The 24,891-nt window shown below is 38.8% G+C and overlaps 1 protein-coding gene across 10 annotated transcripts in view; it reads left to right on the top strand.

Annotated features, from left to right (window-relative positions):
- The window catches only part of NTNG1 (netrin G1), a 147,300-nt gene extending 133,952 nt beyond the window's left edge, over window positions 1-13,348 (top strand). For all 10 annotated transcript variants that reach the window (XM_071436100.1, XM_071436097.1, XM_071436096.1 and 7 more), the window contains one exon: window positions 12,125-13,348. In XM_071436100.1, the coding sequence (XP_071292201.1) occupies window positions 12,125-12,378 (254 nt within the window). In that variant the 3' untranslated portion in view covers window positions 12,379-13,348. The remainder of the gene's footprint in view (window positions 1-12,124) is intronic.
- The last annotated feature ends 11,543 nt before the right edge of the window (window positions 13,349-24,891 follow it).

The raw sequence follows: 24,891 nt of genomic DNA, 5'->3' as shown, positions 1-24,891 counted from the left end.
GTTCATGCTAAACCATTACAGATTTAAAACCAAGTGCAAACACACTTTGAGAAGTGTACTCCAGTTATATCTTTTATTCAGTGGCAACATGACAACTTAGTGATGATGCTGCAGCCCACGCTGCACTGCACCATTAGAAGGACCCTGAGTGTTTTGCAAATACAAAACATTGAGGCAGCTAAGATGTGTTGAGCACCTCCCTCACCTACTCCTACCCGCCCTGGCTTTAGCCCAAACCCCTCTCCAGAACTGTTCCTGTTCCAGCTACTTCCCTTCAGCATTCCTCCTGCTGTTTTAGCTAAACAGCTACTCAATCTGTAGCTTCTGGCAGTCTCCAGAAAACCAGCATCCCTCTCGGATCTGCCATGTTACCACTTCAGAAATGCTGTCTCACAGCAGAAAACCTTTGCCTTTCATTCCTGTCATACCCTCACTACACTCTGGGGCTGTGTTTGAAACTTGAGCAGGCACTGTGCTGGCTGGCCCTGCTTGCCTTGGGGTTCCACGGAGCAGGAGGAGGCTCTGTTGCTGTTTGTCCCCAGGTTTGGTCCCTCACAAGGCTCCAGGCCTACAAAAATTCATCCTACCTGGAATGAGAGCCTTTCCTGGCCCTCCACTAGCACATGCAGCCAGCAGCACAGGCGTGTTGCAAATCCCCTCTTGCCATAGGAGTCAATGTCAAGGAATACAGAGTTCTCAGAGAGCTGGGATCTTATCAGCCAGATTTCCATTGCCATCACTGCCAAGGCTGCTGGAAGAGAAGGACAAACATGATAGGAGCTGTGAGATCTCATATGTAATGTAGAGGGTTCTCTAGGGCAGATGACAGGACTGGACCCAATGAGATAAACTTGCCAGGAAATACAGATTAGTCATCATCCCAGGTCCATTGTGCAGAAATTTGTCTCCTTTTACACTGAGAGGTTTAAAAGAAATAGAGTCAGACATGATGTTTTGAAAGTGCACTCTAAAAGTACATTTTCATAAAAATTGAGTGGGTTTTGTGTGACCCTTCCTTTTCCAAGCCAGAGGTTTGTGACATTGCTGTACACACAGCCTCTCAGGAGCAGGAGAAAATGACCGAGGGCTTGGTTTCTCAGCCTTAAGTGCAGGTGGAAGTCTTTTTAAGTAACACAACTACTTCTTTCCATCATTAGATTTAAAGCTATTGATCCAATATATCTTTAGAAATATCTAGCACATTATCTACAGTAATTTATTAGATAACAATTAAAGGAGATATCCTTGGTATTTTTCAACTCTGGCATGACTTGACAAATTAAAAATTGGAGAAAATAATTTTAAACAAAATAAGTAAAGTACTTTGAAGTGAAATCACACTTGGCAATTATCTATTCCTCAAGGATCCCAGGTTATTTCAGTCTTCATTAATAATTAAATTTTAACACCTTTGTGCATCACAATTGATAAATAGAAATATAAGTACATTAATCAGAATGCCAAACGTAATGCTAGAACCATATAAAGCTCACAGGGAAACAGCTTTTACTCATGAGAATATAACTCTGGTCTTTTTAATATCCTGAATTATCTTAACAGTTTGTCATAGTATGCAATATCAGCATCCATGGTTAGAGACATTATCTTTAGTTTGTATGCTGATAGAAAGAACTTTTCAGATATTATCCCAAACAAACCATGCTATGTACCCTCTAAGACAGGTCTTTGTTTATTCAGATCTTTTTCTACATTATAGCAAAACTTTAAAGTTGATTAAAAAATATTAATATAAATTCTGTTACTCTTGAAACAACTTATTAGTGGTAGCCTGCATATCAATATTGTGAAAAATCTGTAGGTTGCCTGTATGCCTGCTTCCGCTCTATTGGTTGGTGTGTAATAATGAACATCTTTCAGACATTTTTGTTGAACTCTGTCAGTTTTTTTTAACTTTTTCAGGTAAAAAAATACTGGCTAAGACTGTGACATTGGTTACACTTGGTAAAACACAAAAACTGGTGTGCCTGAAGAAGATTGTGTTGGAAAGAGAGGAGCTGTTATCTGGGGTTTCCCATCTAATGGTTGCTCTGTCATGAAGATAAATGCACAATGATAACCCCAAGCAAGTCTGTGTGCAGCAATAAATATTGTTGATGAAAACTAGCATGAAGCAACTAATAGCTTTAATTATTTGATACATTAATTTATTCATTCTTATTTTTGCAGAGTACTACATGCCAGCTGTTTGAATCATCTTATTGGTATTCTGATGAAAAGAGTGGAAAAGTAAAGCATTGCACCAATTAAAATCCCTCTCACAAGAGAGCATGTTATCATCTGGTATATCTCAGACAGGAATTAGGGCATAAAAATCTGCCTGTTGAATTCATTTTTTAATTTTAATGTCATACAAAAATAGACAATAACAGGTAATATTTGTATTGGTCAGATGAAGCAGAGTGGATAAAAGATTTGCATATCTTTACTGTGTACCTTATGTATGAATATGAAGCAGCTGAAGTTCTGATAGGTGAGATTAGAAGGAGATACAATACACAACATTGGTATTTGAGATTGCATAAAATGATTAAATACTCTGACAATCACATATGACAATTGGACAAGATTGCATAGTCCTTTTTTAAACTGCATAGTTTAGAAACCTTTTTAAAGCTGTCAGCAAACTCCCCTGGAAAGAATAATCAACTCTGCTGTTGCATTTATCTAATCAGCAGTGCAATGTAATAAATAGAGTAGGAATTCACAGGGCCTGCATCATTCCCTCCTTTTGTTTGCACAGGCAACTCATTGGACTTCCCTTGGCATCAACTTCCCCATTGTTCACTAGCAATAAGAAGTTTTACTCTGAATAGCTTTGACACCTATAGGGAAGTGTTTTTATCCCCATTCTAAAGCTGGCTCAGCAAAAGCACTCTGCAGCATTTCATTGACACTCAAAACAATAAATCAAAGTAGATTCATTCAGAAAGATCTCCTGATTCACAGCATTGTTACTTGAACAAAAAAACCCATCCCTCACTTCGTACATGTTGTAGGAATTATGCAAATCTTTTACCTTTGTCTTTGCATTGTAACCAATGTTCACATAAATTCAGAATGTTCATCTCCTCAGAGATTCTACACCATTAACTTTGCACACTGTTGTTTTGGTATCCTGTAGGAGACCACTGTCCTGATCTCTTAAACCTTTCTTTTGGCAAATGCACACAGAAGGAATATATAGTGACATGTAGATACAAAGTTGGCTTTACCTTTCCTTGTGGTCACTGTAAAAGAGCTGATCAGTCACACTTCCATTTAATTTCATACCCTTCCCACTTTAATACCCTTGATAATTACTACAGTGCAGTTAAAGATTGCTGGTGCTTCCATTACAAATGCTGGTTTTACGTAGTTTAAAAGTTGATCATAACATATGTTTCCAGTAGGTTTTTTTCCTATTGTTCAAAAGCTCCCATGCAATTGGCTTTCAGACAAATGAAAGCCAAATGTGAGAAGAAAGCTTGCAACTTACAAATTATTTTAGATTACAAATAACTTTAGGATAGCAGTAATTATTAACAGAAGCTACCAACAACACATTCTGTGACTCTCTTTTACCCCTTCCCTAAAAAAATTTAGGAAAATACTTACTAAAATTATTCTAATCCCATAAATCATTGGGGAAGTATTTTCAGTTGTGATTATCTTGCCTTTGGTTTTGCTGCCAAATACAGTAAGAAGTGTTTGGGGCTATTTAATGGATTTTCAAAGCCTTCAGTGTAGTGTTCACTGGGAAGAATAGCCAAAAGAGAAACTATTTTCTCTGCAAAGACAAATTCTTTGCATTCTTTTTTGCCCATAACATTATTCCAAATCAAACACCTTAGCAGCCAAGGAAGCAGGAACATTCAGCCTTTTATATAATTCATAATCATGTATTTGAATTGCTGACCTTTGCAAGATCCTGCTTTGGTTTGTTTTCCAGATTTTCTCCTATGGTTTTGTGCTCTGTAAAAGCAATACTTGTTGCAGGTCTGTTTCATAATTCTTGGGAAAATCAAGTTCCAAGAAAATCCTGTTGTCGTACATGAAGCAGAAAATGCTGCTGTGCAGGCAAGGTCACCCTGCCAGCCCTTTGGATAGGACTGAAGTGGCAGCTGGGCACTCCCAAATGAGCCAGGAGCAGGACAGGAGGAGTGAGGGACAGCAGGACAGGAGGGGTGAGGGACAGCAGGACAGGAGGGGTGAGGGACAGCAGGACAGGAGGGGTGAGGGACAGCAGGACAGGAGGGGTGAGGGACAGCAGGACAGGAGGGGTGAGGGACAGCAGGACAGGAGTTTCCCTGCACACAGTCCCCCAGGCCAGGCCAGCAGAGCAGCTCCAGTGGCAGCCACAGGGTCAGGCACAGCCTGCAGAGCTCAGCAGGAGCAGGGAAGCTGTGCCTCAAATGGGAATCTGCAGCAGGCAGAGGCTGCCAGCAGAGCAGGGCCCAGGAGCCCCTGGCAGCACTGCTCCCCCCCAGTTACAGCCCCCAGAGCCCCTGGCAGCACTGCTCCCCCCCAGTTACAGCCCCCAGAGCCCCTGGCAGCACTGCTCCCCCCCAGTTACAGCCCCCAGAGCCCCTGGCAGCACTGCTCCCCCCCAGTTACAGCCCCCAGAGCCCCTGGCAGCACTGCTCCCCCCCAGTTACAGCCCCCAGAGCCCCTGGCAGCACTGCTCCCCCCCAGTTACAGCCCCCAGAGCCCCTGGCAGCACTGCTCCCCCCCAGTTACAGCCCCCAGAGCCCCTGGCAGCACTGCTCCCCCCCAGTTACAGCCCCCAGAGCCCCTGGACACACCTGCCAGCTCCATGTACCTGTCTGCAGTGACTTCTGGAAAGCTAATGGCAGTAGCTGCTTGTATTTAGGGACCCAAATCCCATCCCCCAATTCATAGGGCCCTTTGATGACTTCGTCTTTTGCATCTGAGCACTTGTGCTTAACCAGTTTTACTGATAGTGGTTACATCTAAACCCTGCCCTTGCTGTTGGCAATAAAAAAAAAAAAACAACAACAACTCTGGAGTTATAACTGCTTCTTTTCCTAGTTAAGGGAAGAGAAGACAGGTCATGTAAGAATGTTCATTTTTCTCCAGGCAGAGAGGAATAATGGCACTGCAGCTTACAGCTTTGTAAGTGAAATATGAATGATAGGGGCATGTAGTCCCTTCTGAGCAACTAAAGCTGATATGTAGTTTATTGCTCTCTTGAGATTACCCTAAAGTATGATCAGGGTCATACCAATTCAGTGGTGCTCCTCTATAAGCAAAGCCATAAAAAGAATAGGGAAATTTTTCTTCCCCCCACTTTGGGAATCATCCTCTTTTGTACAAGTATGAAATTGGAACCATCAAAATCAGAAAACTGAAAGGTTAAATCATTCATTTCCTGAAACCACGGAAGATTGAAAGGTATTAGTTCAACTATAATTCTTAGATAAATAAATCTGGATTTGTTTTATCCATCTTAATACACAATCGTGTAGTTTTACCAAAGCTACTATGGCTATCATGTATGAGTATCAATTCCAAAATTCAGTTTTTCCTCGTGTCCTTTTGACAGGTTAGATGTATATCTTCTCATTATTCTTTATTAATTAAACCCAAGGATTTTAGATTAAGAATAGAGATGAAAAATGAGAAAGCACAGACACAACCTGTGAAAAACAGTAACTTTCTACCTCAGCTATCCTCATACCATGGTTAAAAACTCCCACATATTCTGTACAGGATTTTGCACTTTCAGTGGTGAGAGATAATCAACTAAGCTTACCCATGTGGATGCTAGGATAAATTACTGCCTATCTGTAGGAGAGAGGAATCACCATCCATCCTCTGGCTGTGTGCTGGGCAGAACTCTGAGTAATAGCTACATCTTCTTGTAGAAACTCTGAAGACTTCGCCTGCAATTTGATTAGAACTGCTTGGCTTTGAACTGCCTGTTGTGCAGAAAAAACAGAAATTATATGTAGGCAAACAATCCAAAAATTCTACTGGAAATTTGCAGTGAAGACAGTATCTCCATTACTCCCCTATTCATTTAATCTCTGTTAACTTAATAAAAGTGATTTGATAAAAAATCAAGTGTCATTTCAATTGTGCTTCTAACAGGCATTTCTAAGACAAGTCAAGATGGAGATGTCTGCCTTTAGAAACTACTCTTACTTGGTCAATGTTTATTTCCTTGTATTGCTGGCAGTATAATTAATCACAACATTGTTTCAACTTTGCACCAGAGATCTTTGTATTAATGTTTGTCATTTTGTGACCATAATTTTGACACAGTAAGATATGCTTTAGGCTTGTACTTGTCTGCAGTGATTTATTTTGTCTTAGCTTAAGAATGTGCTTTGGTAGATAAGTGCAAACCAGTTTTATTTTCATGCTATCAAAGCATCTGCCTTGTCTTGATAGTATCCTAAGATAGTTTTACAACTACAGCAAATGTTGAATTAGTGTCACTTCCAAACAAAGAAATTATTATGAATATCTCATTTATAAGAACAGTAGCTGTTTTTCATATCAGGTATGTTTGTGGATTCAAAGCATTGAAGAAGTCTGATCAACACTGACACATATTCACAGTAGTAAAACATTTTAAAGCCATTTGGCAGTAATGTAAACAGTAACAATAAATTAAATTCTAAACATTAGAATAAAATAAGTAAAATGAGTACTTCTAATTGGAAGGCAGGCAGGGGAAGAAATCTCAGTGACAAAACCTTCAACTCAGTTATTACTCATTGGTTATTCAAAGGAGTAAGATACTTAAGCTATAAAAACCTGAAGTATTGTCATCTGCTGTGCAACACAAACTAACAGCAGCAGCTGTAACCTTTCAGGAGAAGCCTGACTACTGTTTTCCCCATGCCCTTATATCCTCTTACCTGACATCTGTGCCACATGGGTCAGATCTCATGAGTCAGTGGAATTCCACATAGAGATCTTCAACACACAGCAATTATACACTGTATTATCATACACAATTATATATTGTATTTTCAGGATTTTTTCCCAAATACTGAAGGTATTCATTGCTGACCGTGGCAATTTGAAATATTTTGATTGCAGTAACTTATGTTCCACTGGAACATGCAACTGGGTACACCTGGAAAGAATTTCACACCTTTGCATTCGAATGAGACTAAGTCTTTTGCATTCCCCAATTCCATTTCTGCCTATTTGACAAACTGGGGGGGAAATGTTGCTAATACTGTCACAACTGCAGAGGTTTTCTAGCTATATATGTATGTGCAGATGCTCACATTCTTATTAGGCATACACACAAGCTTCATTCACTGCAATTCCTTTTATATTTTGAGATTGTTTTTACCATTTATTGATTAAATGATCACAGATTTAGAGAATAATGCATGTTAGTTACAGGCTCCTCATAGTATTCACAGGAACTAATTCTGCATTTGACAAGAAATCGCTTGTGCTTGGCCTGGATTTACTGTACTTGTTTATGCAGTGAGATGAAGCCTCCCAATTTTTTCATGGCATTTCAATGTGCTGTTCAGTGTCTATATATAGACAGCCACTGCATATGTTGGAGCTACCTATAAGCATCATTACTGAAAACACGGGTTTCACTGTGCTGGGTTTTTACTCACTTATGCACAGATAGAATATTCTGTTAGCATGTGTACTGAAATCTTCCTCATTCATGAGTTCAAGTAATGTTCTTTACTAAATAGGAAGTATCAAGGCAACAAATGCATTAGAGAAAAAAACAGCCAAGAATAATTTCTTCAGCCATTAGACCTGCATGCTCTCAAAGTTATGAACAATGGATGGAATCCAAGGTCAAAAATTCAGTGGTGCCAGTAACAAAAACCACTGACAAACAGTATGGAAAATTCACTGCAGCAGAAGTCAGGGCAAAGCTTGCATCAGTGCTTTAGAAAAGACAAATATGTTGTGTAATATATTCAGAGCTGTCAACCCAGCAACCTGTCCAGGGACTGTGATACTCATGATCTGGGAGACAAAAAAAGGAGGAAAGTGAAGGGATGGTTTTAAAAAGAGAGAGAGGGAGAGAGAAGTCTGTAACAAATGATGTGACAAAAAGTGCACACTGAAGGAAAATAGTGATAGAAGCGATTGCAGGAAACATTGTTTGAAATTTAAGTCTTAAGAATTCAAGAAAGGAAGCAAGGACATCTCATAAAAATTTTTCTTTCTGTGACTTTGTCATTAATGATCTTTATGCTGTTCCCACAAAGAAAATTTCATCATAAATCCAGATTTTGATGCAGAAAGAGAATACAATCTATCCCAGCCCAAAAAATGTGTCAATAGCCTATCCCACCTGAACAAGATGCTACTGTAGGCAAGCTGTACAAAAATTAAGGTAGCACAAAGAAAGGTAGAAATATTATTTTCTTCCCTCTTGGATGGCCTTTGGGAAAGACAGGAGTGTAGAAGAAATTGTATTTAGGCTCTGTAGCATCTTGTTGTTCTGGCTGGGCAGGAGACAGAAGCTGAGGCCCTGGGCATGTGCTCTGCAGCTGCCCAGACACAGCAACAGAAGGTCCGTGAGCCAAGAGCACAGGGCTGTGCCTGAGGTGCCCCTCCAGCCTGTAGAGACCAATCCCTGCATTTCTTCTTCTCTGCCTCTGTTGTTGCCTCAGAACTAAAATCAGCCAGAGCTGTCTAACTCTTTTCTTTCAAGAAGCTGCAAAGATATTAAAGTTGAGTTTTGGAGAGACTCGGGAATTTTCATGTATTATTCAGACTTGAACATTTAAGAGGAAAGTAGTAATTTGTCAAACAGCTGTGTTACCCACAATATTTCATTTAATACCCAATATAAATTCTGTGAAACACTAGCACATTTATGGCAGGCTAAGACTATCCCTCGAGTCAGCTCAAAGATGGGTATTTTCCCCTTGTTTTCCTTTTTTTTGTTCCATTCCCAAATTCATTAACATTGCAATTAAAGATCAAGAATAGTTTGTGACATATGGCAAGGCATGTTGTGCCTTCTTTTCTGTCTTCTTTGTGAAGTGTTTTAAGGATCCTGTAACTGAACCATAGTTAGATTGCAAATTGATGAATTATGAGAATAATTTTTAAACAATTTTCTTTAGTTTACTTTAAATATTTCACTTCATGCAGTAGCACAGATCTGGAGACTGTGCTCAGAAACATCCCTCAAAAAGGCCTGCAAAGCTCTCCAAAACAAATGAGATTCCTGTTTTGGTTTATAAGTGACCAGTTTGGTGTTCTGGCTTCTAAGTAAGGAGGATCTGCCAGCAAATCCACAGCTAGTTCAGCCCCACAGGTCTTAATAGTCTACCATGTGATGACTTCAGAATTAAGTCTTTTACTTGTGTCACTTCTCCATGTTTCATTCTTTGGTCAGAACTTGGTATCTGATGCCAGTCAGATAATCATTAGTCAATACTAAAGTTTTGAAAATAATCATGACCATACTTTCAGAAAAGTGAAAATGGTATTAGAGTGGGTCAGAATAAAATTAAAACAAAATTGGCAAAAAAAATGGCATTTCATAACATTTCCAAATTTTTTTTTATATAACTTCCAGTTCACAATTGCTATCTGCATGATACATATATGCATATATGTCTGTGTGCAAGAGAAAGAGAAGCACAAAATTAGGAAAGCTGTGACAATACAAGATCAACAATTCCAGAATTTTCAGCTATTTTGCAGAATTTTCAGCTATTTTCAGCTATTTTGCAGTAAACCTACCTGCGCTCCTGTGGGCAAACATTTAAAACATTCATATAAGAATAACGATGAAGCTTTTGATCCATCCCTTCTTTAAGCACATTTCAAAAACTTCCTAATGAGAATGAAATGGTCTGATTTCGAAATCAGCATCTATAACATTGTATCCAGAATTTTGTGTCAGGCAGAACAGCCAGCATGGAGCAAAATACCTCTTCAGCCCCTCATCTCCAGTCACCTATAACTACAGACCAGATCTGGGCTAAGGACCTCTTCAAATAACAGGCTGTAGTATGCAAAATAAATTTTAAAATAGGAAAGATATTTGTTTTCTAATACATTTTTAAAAATATGGTTTACTTAATACTTGAGAAAACTTGGATAAATTATTCCAGGCAAAATGTGAAGTGAAACATCTCTGCTGTTTAACAAGTGGCATTTAATGAACTGTTGACTCCCACTGAGCTTGTCAAGGCAAACAAGGGTCTGTATTGATGGGGCAGATATTTCACAATTTTCACTGCCTGAACTGTAGGAAGCATCCCAGCAATGAGTAGTCCCGAACATGCAGCTCCAGTAGCTGTACCATCAGATAAAGTACTTTGATTTTGCATATTGAGATGACTAAATATACATAATCTAAATAATAAAGTCAACTTCAATGATACATAGTCTCAGTTCTAAGAGATATAATGCAAATATTGACTGTATTAAAATACAGTTAATTTTTTCTGCCTGTTACCATGGTATTTTTTGGGTTGTTAATCTCATCATATTTATTTGGTGGGGACTTACTGTTTCTTACACATTTTTTCTAATGTATGAGTAGAACATTGAAATTCAGACACAGAATCATCAACAAAATGTGTCGTTGTACCTTACTATTCAATTTTTTTCCATTGCAATTCAGAAACTGGACAACAGTATTAAATCCATAGCTCTTAATAAAAACCCTTGACTGCTAAAGGAATCACTAAAAAATTAATTATTTACTGGTCCCTCTTAATTGCATCTACAAGTTTTCAACATACTGCATTATTTGGCCCACTTGGGTGCAGAACATCAGAAAGCAGCTATTGGAGAGATCTTCTAGGGTGAGAAAATTATTTTTCTGAAAGCAAGCCAGGACACATAAGACTACCAGTGAGGTTAGTGGTGCACAAAATTGTACAGATTTGTGTAGAACTACACCACTTAAGAACTTGGACTATTTCACTTGTAGTTCTCATGATATTTGGACTGCTTTTAAAAGTAATTAAATTAATATTTGCAAAACTGTACTTCTTTGTAGCAATAAACAGTAATGTTTAAGATGAAATTAACAATACTTTCTATATTATGAATTATTTAGAGTATTTTAGGCTAAGGTATACATAAATATCACATGATGTTGAGTCTGCTTCTTACCCAAATAATCTTTTCCCTAATTCTCCAAGTTAAAAATTTTACTGTTACTTTCTACCTAGATCATAGGTGCAAGTTCTTTACTAAAATTGCCTCGCTGTGGAAGGCAGGGCTGTAATCCAACACATATCATACTAGTGATATCATCTGAACTACAACACAGATTGACACATCTAATTAGTATGTTGCTCATACCTCTGCATTTTCACCCATGAAATATTTGAATTGATATTAAGCAATACAAAGTAAAGCTGTCAGCTTTTCAAATACTATAATATTATGCATGTCTAAAAGTTTTGCCTGTATTATTGTCTCTTAACTCCCTTGTCAAATCTGATTTCTGAAGTTATTATCAGACTACAATATCTAAGATATCTAAGATAGCTTTAAGATGCCATGTACCAAAGTAGCAAATCTAATTAGGATGAAATATTTGATCTATAATGGAAATAACATTATCTTTTATTTCCACATGTCTGTACCATATACTCCCCACCCAACAGCATGCTGAATTTCCTGCCTGTGCTTGCCTTATCTTTTTTGCACAATTTTTTCAGATCACTAATTCATGCAGGTCTTGATTATAAAACCTTCCCTCTCATGCAGATCTTTTTACTTCAGCAAAGCCACATTGCATTTTTTACCACTGTTCGTGGTTTCCAAAAGCTCTAGATACATTGCCCCTTTCAAATAACACACACTGCCTACAGTTCCAGCTCAGTAATAATGATGCAGACGTTAGCACAAGGCACGTATTAAAATTCTTATTATTTCATTATTAAATAGTCCTTCATATAAAATTAATCAATACTTTAGTCAGTGGTGTTAAGTGAATTCGATGGTTTTCCAAGAATACAGCCTGTAGGGGAAAAAAAAAGAATCCTAGTATTTGAAAAAGCAGAGTCCCTTATATGTCTCAGGAAGAGGAGGGAGGTGGAGCCTCGGTTCTCGTGAATTTCTGCTGAAAACAAATTTAACACTGGCTCTCTGTTCTGTCCCCCTTTCCCCTGCTGTCTTGCAGCGAACGTGTGTGACAATGAGCTCCTGCACTGCCAGAACGGCGGGACGTGCATCAACAACGTGCGGTGCCAGTGCCCGCCGGCCTACACGGGCATCCTGTGCGAGAAGCTGCGCTGCGAGCGGGAGCCGGGCGGCTGCGGCGGCCGCAGCTCGGCCCCGGGCCGGGCGGGAGCGGGGCCCGGCCCGCGGCTCCTCCTGCCGCTGCTGCTGCTGCTGGCGGCGCTGCTCGCGGCCCGCCCGCCCCGAGCCTGCTGAGGCCGCGCCTCGGGCCTCAACCCGGACTGTGCACGGCCCTGGGCCGCGGGAAACGGGACGGAACCCCGGCGTTCGCCACTGGAATCCCTAAAGGAAAACACAGTCAAAATAACCACACAAACTAGGAAGGCCGAACTGAACTAAGCCATATCACTCAGTCACAGACAGGGCTGCGAGCGGACACTGCTCCCCTCTGACTCGAGACTCGCTGGCAGCCGCTGTTCTGTCAGATCGATCGGCTGCGGGACTGACATGGCTTTGACAGCCCAGAACTCCAACAACATCCGCTACTCCTCTCTGGTGCGCTCCTGTACCTCCGCCCGGTGTGTGGACGGACCGAACCAAGGCATTCTTTGCTGTCAGTGCATTGTGGGTATAAGGAAATCTGTAAAAGCTGCCATATTGGCCTGCTTCAGTCCCCAAATCCTTTCCAACCTGTGCTTTAGTGAACGTTGCTCTGTAACCCTTGTTGGTTGAAAGATTTCTTTGTCTGATGTTAGTGATGCACATGTGTAACAGCCCCCTCAATACAACTCGAGCCAGTCATATCCTTGTATACCTTAGCAGCACTGCATCAGTAAGATGCTGTGTTCACCTACCGTACAAGAGTGGCTATAGGACAAAAAGTGTATTTATCCTTTTGTATTCAAATGAAGTTATTTTTCTTGAAATAATGTACAATGTAGATTTTTTGTATTATTGCCTATTTGTGTTACCAGACAATTTATTAATGTATTTAATTCTAATCAGGTAAGAGAAAACTATTAATTTTTATTTAGTCCTTTTCTTTTTCCTTTCATTTAATTGTGCAGAGATTTCTCTGTATGGGCAACGTGCTGGCATCAAAGAATATCAGTTTACATATATAACAAGTGTAATAAGATTCCACCAAAGGACATTATAAATGTTTTCTTGTTGCTTTAACACTGGAAGATTTCAAAGAATAAAAATTCCTGCATAAACAGTTCCAGGATGACTTACTGCTCTTTCTTAAGGCCTTTTTAGAAAGCAAACAAACAAAAAAAGTTTATGGTTTTACCATTCAGTATCTGGAGGAAACCCAGATTTAAAAGTGGAAATTACATCACAGCGATCTAATCTCGCTTTAATTTTACTTCTGTTACTTTGTGAACTTAAAATGTTAAGGGCATCATTTGCTCGAGGAAGATTTCATCAAATCTGAACCTTGAAAAAGCTCCGCAAAATTTGCATCTTTGTTCTCTCAATTAATCACATACATTAAATTCCAAAACTAAATTCTAATATCATAGAAGCTGGTCTTTAATTCATACCTTTTTTGTGGACTCTAGCGATAAGCAGATAGATCTACAGCTTACATTATTTCTCCAAAAGCTTCATTAAAAAGATATGTTTATATATGTACTATTCTGCTTAAGAAACTGCAAAAACAGCAGCAATCACAAAAAAGCACCAAGATTTAACTTTTAATAAAGTCAGATTTAATATTTAGAAAGACTGTCAAAATATACAGCAGCAAGTAGATAAAAAGTGCTGCTCCAGCAAATAAAGTTTGTTTCAAGTATCGCCCAAGGTGTAATAAATTCTTGTTACTGCCTTTTATTAGGCCAATTACTGAGTGTGACAGAAAAGAATAGCAAGACTAGAGAGGCAAGCCAAAACCACAGCAGTGTTTCAAAGTCCTAGGAAAAAAAAAAATTCTAAAGGTAGCAGGACTGTGTGAATTCATTTCCTGGCAATTTTCATCATAATGGTTATAAATATTTTACCAACATAATAGCCTAGTGTAGAAAACAATTAATCAGCAAAAGAAAAACTCCTGAGAGAAATAAATTCTACCTGGCTGCCTCTTTCAAATGGTGAACTGCAGAATTTAGGCCACTGCTTTCTTGGAGAACCTCTTTCTGCTGAGGAAGCAAGTTTTGCAGGACAGTACCCAGCCTCCAGAAGTGGGTAGGGAAACCAGGTCTTCATTTCTAAAAAGAAATAGGATTCTAAAAGAATACTATGAAGATGCTGATGACATCAAGCTGCTGCCTCTTCAGGCTAGCGCCCTGACCCTCCATCACGTACCAGGTTTGCTGTTCACACTTGCACTCATTTGTGGGCTAAATAAGGTAAGGCAGAGAGAAATTGAGTGCTCTGCTGGTTGCCAGCCATGCCTATGTGAGATTGCAGGTATATTTTAGAAGTATGTTCATAAAAACAGAAGAGTACACTGAGCAGACTCAATGAGGAATACAAATGTTAATACAGGTGACATACAGAGCTGGAGACTACCTAAAACTAAGTGGATTTCTGATATAAGATGGGGAATTAAAATTTGCTTCTATTACCACAGACCAATTCAGATTGTGTAATTATTGCAAAAGAAGTACTTTAATTGTGATTATAAACTCAAGGCTTTGTGAAAGTGCTAAGTGAGCATGTTATGCTCATTTGGTTAGAAGGGATTCTGCCAGCAGTTCTGAAGAGTAATGAATATAAGATCACAATCAACTCAGCTACATTTCAATTTCATATACTTGGGATCTTTTAAACCAGGGCAGAGTATATGGCTTTCCACGTATTTAGATACCATTTTGTGCATTTTATCCTCCTTTACCTGTTAATAAAATTACAATTTTATACAGGAATACATTCAGTGGAAAATCTTCTTATCAACCGTGCTTTTCTTCAGCTTCATTATTTCTTCCTCTAAACTCCACAGAACTTTACTAAATGAAAATTTGAGTGTAAGTTTCTGCTACTGTATTACAGGTATATTTCTAAAATTATGTGTGCATCTTTGAGAGAGATTACAGCATTCAGCATTACTTTACCTGCAATCTTTTACTTAACTCAGTGTAAAATTAAGCCAGAACTTGTTCCCCACTTCAGAAGCTGTGAAAAACAACAGATTCCTTTTCCTGAGCATGCAGTAGGATCTCTCCATGATAATGTGCAGTCGCAGCATCTGTTTTATTTTTCACCAGAAAACAGACCCCTTCCAACATATTGAGGTTTCTTGGACTGGGTATCCTCTCCCTGCAAATGCCTGTAAAATAGCAACACATTCATGATACTGAAAAAGGCCAACCCAATCCCTAGGCTAGGATTTTGCTTCTGTATCAAAACAGAGCAAAAGAAACCTAATATGGAATTATCATTTTCTGCCTGATACTTCTCTCCTGGAAGGTTTCTGACCAGGCTTTAGATTGCTGAGTTGTCCAGATAACAGGTCAGAGTACAGTGACCCTAAAACTAGCATTCATCATAGATTTATTCAGTTATATTAGTTCCAGCTGCTTTGCTAAATCAGTCACTCCTAGTCAACTTGCTATTCGTGTGTTTGTACCTAGAGAATTGGTTCTGATCCAGGATCCACATGTGTTTAACATCTGAAAATGGGGCAAGGTGCTTCTCCCTGACAATAGAACTGCAGATATTTCCACTTCACACCAACCATCTTTAACACAGGGAAGTTAAGAGAGAGGCACCTGTCTTCCTGCTACCTAATTGTTTCATAAACAAGCTATCCAGATGGAAAAAAAATTTAGTCAAATGCAAATCGACCCCAGATGTTGCCCTCAAAAAAATAATTGATCTAATACTTTATTATGACGGAGCCACCAGTGAGAAGTTATTTCGTGTAGTGAACAGAAAAAAAAAATAATGTGCAAAAGATTCTTCAAATTTAGAAAGAGTTCTTCTGTTGCATATAATTTTATACATCTCTCTCATAACTCCAAGACACCAGGGGGATTTGTTATAACCTCATTGGGATTCTACGTTTATTAAACCATTGAATTAACTAGATTCATCCATGCGTGCAGCTTATTCACCTGTGAGAAATGTGAGTAATATTTTTCATAGAATATGCAAGACCAGATTTTCAGGCAACCTTCAGCCAGGCATTCATGTTTGTCCTTGCAAAAGTTACAGATGTAAATATTAAGACATAATCAATTCATTCCCAAGAAAAACTGTACATTTAATTATTTATGGAGGCAAACATTTATCTGCTACAATGCAGATCTAGTATTATAAATTAGAAATTTTATATTAGCCAACAATACCTTTCCCACCCTCACAGAGTGTCAGAAAGAAGAGGCTGTAAGTATATGCAAAACAAACAAGTAGAGAGGCAGCATTTTGCACCATATGGTGCATTTCATTTAATGAAATGAAAGTTCATCACCAGAGCAGTATGTTCACCAAGACACCGTTTTGCCATAATATGCAACAGATAAAATTCCAGTACAAAGCATATGTTTCCCTTGATTGTTTTTCTGGCCATCATTATCTATACAGACACAAACATACAGACAATGAAATACTGCTTGAGACTTTTTACAGCCTCAAATAGTACAGGGAAGGCTAATTTATGCAATTGGGACCTAAGCAGATCGTAAAGGCTTGGGGCTTGAGTTTCTGCACACATTGCTATCCAGTGCTCTCCTCTGAGGAGGACTGGGATAAAGATCACGCCATGGGATGTATGGGAGAGAACCAAAGTGCCAGCCCAGTTAGGGAAAGCCCACCAGCAGGGTGTGGGCCTGGAGCAGGGCACACATCTCACATGGGGACACAGCAGGCACCACTCCCCCATCAAAGCCTTGGCAGCTCTGCTTGCAGAGGTGCTCGTGCCCCTTCCAAGACACCTCCACCACACAGTGCTGCCCAGGGCAGCTGCTGGACACGTGCTCAAGTCTACTGTTGCCACTGGAAATGCACTTCTGGTACTAGAAGCAAACTGTTGTTGAGAAACTGAAGTTATAGCAGTGTTTTCTAGGAGGGGAAGGAGGGGAAGAGGTGGGTTCTGGGGCTATGCTTGTCTGCTTAGAGAAAATGGGGCTGGTTTGGGATGAGTATTTTCCATTTATCATATAGTGTAATTTTCACTCAAGTACTCTCTGCAAGTCTTTGTGACATCCAAGAATAAATAAAATCTAATGTTTATATATATGAACATGACTTCTCATGAATTATCAAAAAAAATTCTCTGATTTCTGATTCAGCTCCATTAAATGAATGTATTTTTGAATAAATTTTTCTGGTTAGGACATTGTGTTAATCTCAAAACATTCTCTGCATTCAGAAGTGCAACACCATTCCTCCACTAAACTACCTAATGAGATGTAGATCATTCAGGCCCTTACCCTGACAGTTTGTGTAAGGCATATTCTAAGTTCCCTGGTTTTAAGAAGCCTTGATCTAGCTGATGCTTTCACATCTTTAAGTGGCTGTATTCAGTGTTACCTGAACAGATCAATGAAAACATTCCAAGCCTTGTACATCTACTGGGAACATGGCTCACCTTGCACCTGAAAATAATTGTAGATGCAAAAGTAGTGGCTGCTGCCTATATTAGTTGTTTGCAATTGACAACACCAAGAAATCTGCTTCAAAGGCTTGGGTCCCTTTGACTGGATTGTGCAAACACATTGAAGGAAAAAACGTATTTGCTTGCTATAACTAAATAAATACAAGGTTAAGTCATTCTTACAAGATTCTAATGACACTCAAAGTGAAAGTACTTCCATTTATCACAAGTGAGATACTTCAAAAACTCTCAGTGGTGTTACAATAGGACTAGACTTTTATTCTCTACAGTCTGTAAATGTTCAGATACTTCAGGTATCTTTTAACAGAAATGAAGAAACTGATTCAGAGAGGTAAAGGAAGTTGCCTGAAAGAGCCCAAGAAGCAGCTGGCAAAGCCAAGGAACAAATTCACCACATTCAAGCTTTGCAGCACAGGGAATGTGAACAGTGTTACACTACAAGAGTATTGAAAACTTCTTGGTAGCTTTGGTTACAACTACCACTATGTATAGCATTAGTATACACATAACATAATCTTTTTATGCATAACCTATATTTCTAATCAGAAAATACAACCTCACACCTCCTCATTTTATAATGAGGATCAAACCAAATTTGTTCTCACAAGTAACAAGCAAGACACAGATGTATCCCAAATGGTGTGAAATTATTCCTTGCCTGAACAGGTAACCATTCTTACTTAACTTCATTCTTTCTTCACTTTATCAAGAGTTATGAATACCAAGGTCATAAAAAAGATAGTATTCCTGTACTGGTATTTTAATGAGAATAAACAACATATAGTGGTTCATAAATTAATGATTACAATCATGGTTTTAACTATCATGATATCTCAAATTATTTCCTATACCTTAATATTCGTCATCTTAATTGCAAGAGAATTTAATGTATTTACAAAAATATACTAAAAAATTTAGGCAAATACTAAAATAAATTATATTGTTTACTTGTTGCTGGTTTTACTGACTTTATGCAAAGTAAGTGTATTACATTCTTCTTTCAAAACAGATCTGCAAAATACATGTCCAGCTAAAAGCTATGTATGCCCAAAACCAGTAAGCTAAAATACAGCAACAGTTACGTACAGAGGTAGAGCTTTGCTCATCTAATAGCACTGGAAAGCATTCACAGGAAATGGAATTCAAATATTAAACAAGGTTTTCAGCTTCACAGTGTAGAAACTTTAAAGGTTAAACACAGAAATGAATGTTGGAGCCCATGCAGCAGAAACAGGTTACTGAAAATGCAGACCAGCAAGATCAAGAAGAACTAAAAGTGTTGTTCTTACTACTCAAATTTTACCTCTATCCAAACAGAAGTGCACATGAAAGGTACTGGAATCCAGAGGGAAACAAAGCAAAGTCCACTCTTATGAAGACTTACAGTATTGTAAAATGAGGAAAACCAAACACCAGGAGAAGGAAAAGAAAGAGAACATAAGCCCATGCCCAGACTAAAAATATGCCAGATCTCAGGGAAAAGGCAGTCTAGGCACCACATACGTGCTCACAAATCTGTAGGCACAGATTTTAGCATTGTAATCCCTGATTTGGAAATTGCAGAACTTGAGCCTCACACAGACAAGTCTTCACTTGAGGGTTTCCCCTTGTGTCTGGGTGATACTCTGCTCACTCACGTGCTGGAAGAGCCCAGGCCCATCAGCACCTCTGCTTTGTCTTTGCTCCAGCTGTGCACTTCCCACAAGTCTGGCCATCTAGCCCAGATGTTCATGGAGCAGATGTTTTTTCCACACATCACAGGCCTGGCTCAGGCCACAGCACAGTAAGCACAGTGCAGGAGGAATCCCCTTGCCACAATCTGTAATGCCAGCAGTTACTCTGGCTCTTTGCCACACATCTTTGAAATCTCTAAAAGTAATTTTTATGAGGACATAGAAAATTAAATGTGTTCAGAAGAGAATATTTTCCCTTCTATTGGCATCTGCAGTCACCACGTGCAAGAAGGGACTGAAAGGCCCTGGATGCACTGACTCATTTGATGCATGTCTTGTTAACAGCTCTTACCTCTAATTACTGTTGCTTGGAAGGATGGGAAAGCTGACATGTAGAACACCCTGGTAGTTACATTTATTATATACTGCTTTCTTTTGCCATACTCCAGCTTGCTTTCTTCCCTCATGTCAGGGTTTTTTCTATGCCCTCATAAATTATTTTTCTTCCTTTGCTCTGCAGATCTCCCACAGGCACTAAGTAGGTGGATTGGTACCTATGAATTAATTTTGGCAGTGCTCCTCTGCCTTCCCAGATCTGATAGAGGCACAACGACTTGTACAATTCACTCGTTGAGTAGGATGTAAGGAACGATGACTAAACTATGTAGATGGAGTGCTGAACAATTTTTTGACAGTTTTCTCATTTACTGACAATATCTAACATCAGAATATCTCCCAGACTGTACTGAGGTTAGCCTCATGACACTACTGCAAAGCAAGGAAGTATGTTATTTCCATTTTATTCATAAGGACTGAAGCTTGAAGATGCTGGGAGACTTACAAACTCAATTACAGAAAAAGAGATTAATTCTGACACCTCGTCCATCGCAATAAGTACTGAGACCTACAGTTCCCTACTCCATCCAAATTACACAGATCTGAAGTTAAATAGCCTCCCATCTGCATCTTTTTGCCACCTACTTACTTCAGATTATCCCATCCAAGTCCATTTTACATTACACCTCCCAAAACATTGGATGTTTCAATGTTGTGATATTTAACTCACACATGCAATTTTGCTGGTCTGGTATTTTCCCTTTGGCACTTCAGTTCAAGACTAGAAGGAAACCACAACTACTGTTTTGTGAAGGGATGTTATGAGTCAAAGTAATTGGAAGCATTTTAACAGTCTGATAAATTAAAAGACATGCACACAGAAAGACAGTTGAGCACTACAATTCTCTTCCAAAGTAAAGATATTATGGGTTTTCTTTTCCCCCTCCTTGTCTGATTTTTATTTAACTGGGTATATTAGAGCTCACATAATAATAATATTATGCCTTGATAAATATATATAATATCTTTTATGACTTGAAATACCTATAGCTTAGGCATTTAATTTCTTCTAGGAATGTCTATATACTGACCCAATTAGATTTTGATACATAGATATTTCTTGCTTACTGGAAATCTGGTTGCAAAAAGACTCTACATCTTGAATAGGCTCATAAATATATATTGAATTTAATTTTTTAATACACCAAATCCATTTTCCTATTGTTTAGTTGTTTTGCTGACTGCTTGAGAGAAATATTTTCTCTAAATATTTTTGTTTTGTACAACTAATTAGTCCATAAATCAGTACATTGTAATATGGCAGAGATTACCCTCAAGCCAATAGAGAGCAACTGATTGAACGTAGTTACTTTCATTGTAATTCAGCTATCTTCAATGTATCTGTATTTTCTTCTGCTGCTTTCAGACATTATCTGGCCACTCTTTTCTCTCTTTCTAGTCTTCAAATGTAGATTATTTAGCCAATAAGCATTATTTGTATTAAACACCAGATTTTTCCTGTGTTTTGAACCAAGCACACTGGGCTGACAAAGTATATAAATAAATAACTAGATAACCACAGAGTAATCAGTTTGAATCTGTAGTAGGAATTTTAACATGCTTTCCAATTTCACATTACTAGGGCCATTTACTGATAATAAAATTGTGCCAACACTTAAGCCAAAAAATGTCTCTAAAAGAGGGGAGACAAAAACCACAAATGTAAAATTCTGGTAACAGAAGTCAAAGTCTGAATTGAAAGTCAGTTCAGCATGGTAACCAAATTTAAAAATGAAGTGTAAGCACATGCTGAATTTATAAAACCAAAGTCCTCTTTAGTGTATTTTTTTCTTCCTAGTCTATAATGTCTACTTTATTTTTCTCAAATGGCTCACAATGGCTAGGAAGAGGTAGGATCACTCTGAGACAGTATCACCTGTGAGATGTATGCTCTTTGCCATCCAGCCTGCTCCAAATTTAAAAATCACAACACCAAAAGCAGGGAGACAGACAAACAGAGACAGGCTTGGCTTTGTCATTGCTTCTGGACACTTCAGTTGTGGGTGGTAATTCTTGTGTGGCAATTAGTCAGCAGCCTTGGTACAGCTGCTAAGGGAGATGTGCATGCTGATAAAAAGCTATCAGTGGATTTTTCCTCAGCTGTCAATCTTAGCAAAGGAAGCCAAGGGAAAGTGAAATGAAGATGAGCTAACCCTGCATATCTCAAAACCAGGCCTCAGAGAAGGAGGAAATACACTTACAAAATACTCTGAAAAACACAGAACTTCAGTGGAAATGGTGCATCTATTCTGAGAACAATTAGGTTTCATTCTTCAAGGAGTGACCAGTTTGCATTTGTTAACAGCCTGTTCCAGAATCCATTAAATGCAAAGGAAAACCTCACCTTGATTTCAACAAAACAGAATCAGGTTTTAAATTAGATTGAAAAATAATTTCAGGAAAAGAAAAAGTAATCCCTTAGGCATTATCTCCCTGATCCTACTATAATCTGTAGCATTTGTACAGTTCCATGTACTATTTATTGTGCATTATTCTATTGCAGCACTTAAATTATTCTCATTTGAATGTTTCCACAGACCCAGCATTCCTGGTGACAAATGTCTTAATTTAAGATGCTGGTCTGTATGGCAGGCACCATTTCTATCCAACAGAGAAAGGAACTCCCTAGCTGAAGCTGTTTTCACCAGCAATTTGTTTGCCAGCAGCATGTTTCCCTGTTTAATCCGTGTTAACATTTTGTTCAGAGTTATCCTAGCTGGCATGTATTCTATCTGATAAACATCTCCTCTTCTCCCTCACAGAAACATTATTTATTTATGACATTATTGTTACAGACAACTAAACAGCCAAGAGGGAAACACATTTGCTTTTCCACAAATACCTGCACATGCTGTTAAAACTGCATCATTTTTCTTATAGAAACATTTAAAATTTGGTAAAAGGCTTCCTGGAATATCTTTGGTATCCACTGAGAACAAGGAACAGAGATAGACACTTGCAGCAGGACAAAATCAGCAAGGGTTCAGCAGAACACAAGGAAAATAATGACATTTCAGGTTGTTAGGCTGATATATGAAACCTTCTCCTTTCCAGCCCAATTTGTCATGACTCCACAACTAAGTGAACTAAATGGACTTGAGATAAAATGATTCAAATCAAGAGTCCCAAATCCACTCATGTTCTCTGTATCTTTGCCAGCATTGGAGTTGACTGCTGTATCATTAAGAACCCAGTACCCAGACACACACAGTGTGAGCCAGCACCAAATGATCTCTGTCAGAGGTCACAGTGCCCCCCAGGCTCCTTCAGGACTGACACGGAATAGTCAGACTGAAGGAATAGTATAAATCAAAATTACTAAGTGCCTGAGAAGCAAGTACCTTAAATTCCCTATCACTTCACCAGTTAGCACCTCATGTAAATACTCAGTGACAAAACCACAATTCATTTATAAAAGGACTCAAAAACCTACATCTGTTCCATAAATCACATCACAAGTTATAATGAGTCATCAGTTTGAGTCTGCACTACATGGGACTGATCATTTTCCACATCTCTGAAGTTCCTATTCCATCCAGGGTCTGTACTTCTATTAACACAGGAAGATTCTAGTGTGCCTACCTATAGCTTTCCCACCTTCTGTGTTTTCTGTGTCTATAAGTGCAAGCTTCTTTACCACATGGAAGAGTCTTCCAACTCTGCAACATAGTTCAAGACAGAACACATTCTCAGTTACTTTTAACTGAGGTACCCCTGGATCTTGTCACACTGGGCCAGGAATTCTTCACAGACAGAAAGGCTACTCTCTGAGGAGGCCCAGGTCAAAGGAGCAAAACAACAAAACCTGGGGAAAAAGGAATGCATAGACTTTAGACAAGCAGAACAAAGGCAGTCTTTAAGGATGGACTCAACTGTAGGTCTATTATTTAAGTAATTCACCAAAGTAGAAAATTTTTAGTTTAGCCCCTGGGATTTGTTCACGCCAATGCTCCTGACAGCAGATATCTTGCAAAAGAGCAGGTCTTCCAAAACTTAAAAGAACTCACCCACAAAAACACAGCTACTTGTCCTCCACTGCACAATCCAGAAAAACATCTTGTTTCTAACACACCTTAGAACTTTATAAACTTCTTTCAAAAGTGCTGAGCAAGGGGAGGTAGTACTGATAAAGCCCTCTTAGAGTCATGCATTGGTTGCATTTTTAGACTCATGATTCACATAGCTCCACTCCCAGTACCTAGTGGGGCACTGACTCAAAGGAATAGAGGCCAAACTCCAAATCCATGCACCCAGTGAGAGAAATGGGCACTGTGCACTTTATTTCTAATCATGTCTCAGCACAAAACAGGAAATGCTGAGAGTTTTAAATAATTCTAAGCAAATTCTTAGGGCTTTAGAAAGAACTGACCATCTGGCTTCTTTATCAGCCTTTAAAAATCCAAGATTTCATTGTTTCTCTCATCATCATTTTCACTTAAACACAGAGACACAGAGACAGGCAGAGCACTCTAAGCCCAGCACTGCTCCTCAGCCTGACATCTTGTGGCTGTGAGGGACATAACACTGCTGAACCTAATACCATCCCCACACACAGGAGCAGAATAATGTATAATTTAAGCAAATACAAAACCGCTCTCGAGCAATGCAAGACAATTATTTCATTTACTTAGATGTGGTGTCAGCATCATGTTCTGATAAGACAAACTGGCACAGATTGTAAAGCTAAACCACAGTTACAAATAGTGCAGAGCTTTGGTCAGCTGGACTACACCAGATGATATTTTGCTCAAAACTGTAAAGCCATCTAATCTGAAATAAGAATTTCTGGAATATCTGCAGTTCTTCTTTTGATACTACTAAATATTAGTTCAATTTTTGCCACAGGAAGGAAAGCACTCCGGCTGCAAGAGCAGAATTTGAGTGCAGCAGGCTGCACAAGGAAAATGAATGTCTTCTGAGCCAGGAAGAGAAATGAAGAAACAAAGAGTGGGTTTGCCAATATACATAGGCATGGCATGGATACCTGCCTAGCAGGGGAGAGAGGGGAAACGCCCATGCTAGGAACAGTAACTGCTTTTTCTTTTCCTAAAAAAAGTTTTGCTGTTGATTCATTTTCAAGCAAAACAACTCAAAACTCAGGGGAAGAAAAAAGATTCTTCCTTTTAGCAGGATTTGCTG

The sequence above is a fragment of the Agelaius tricolor genome, unplaced genomic scaffold, assembly GCF_023055355.1.
Source record: "Agelaius tricolor isolate 1412-34295 unplaced genomic scaffold, bAgeTri1.0.p SCAF_11, whole genome shotgun sequence".
NCBI lineage: Eukaryota > Metazoa > Chordata > Aves > Passeriformes > Icteridae > Agelaius > Agelaius tricolor.
Note: the sequence above shows the minus strand (reverse complement) of the source record. Positions and strands in the feature narration are given on the sequence as shown.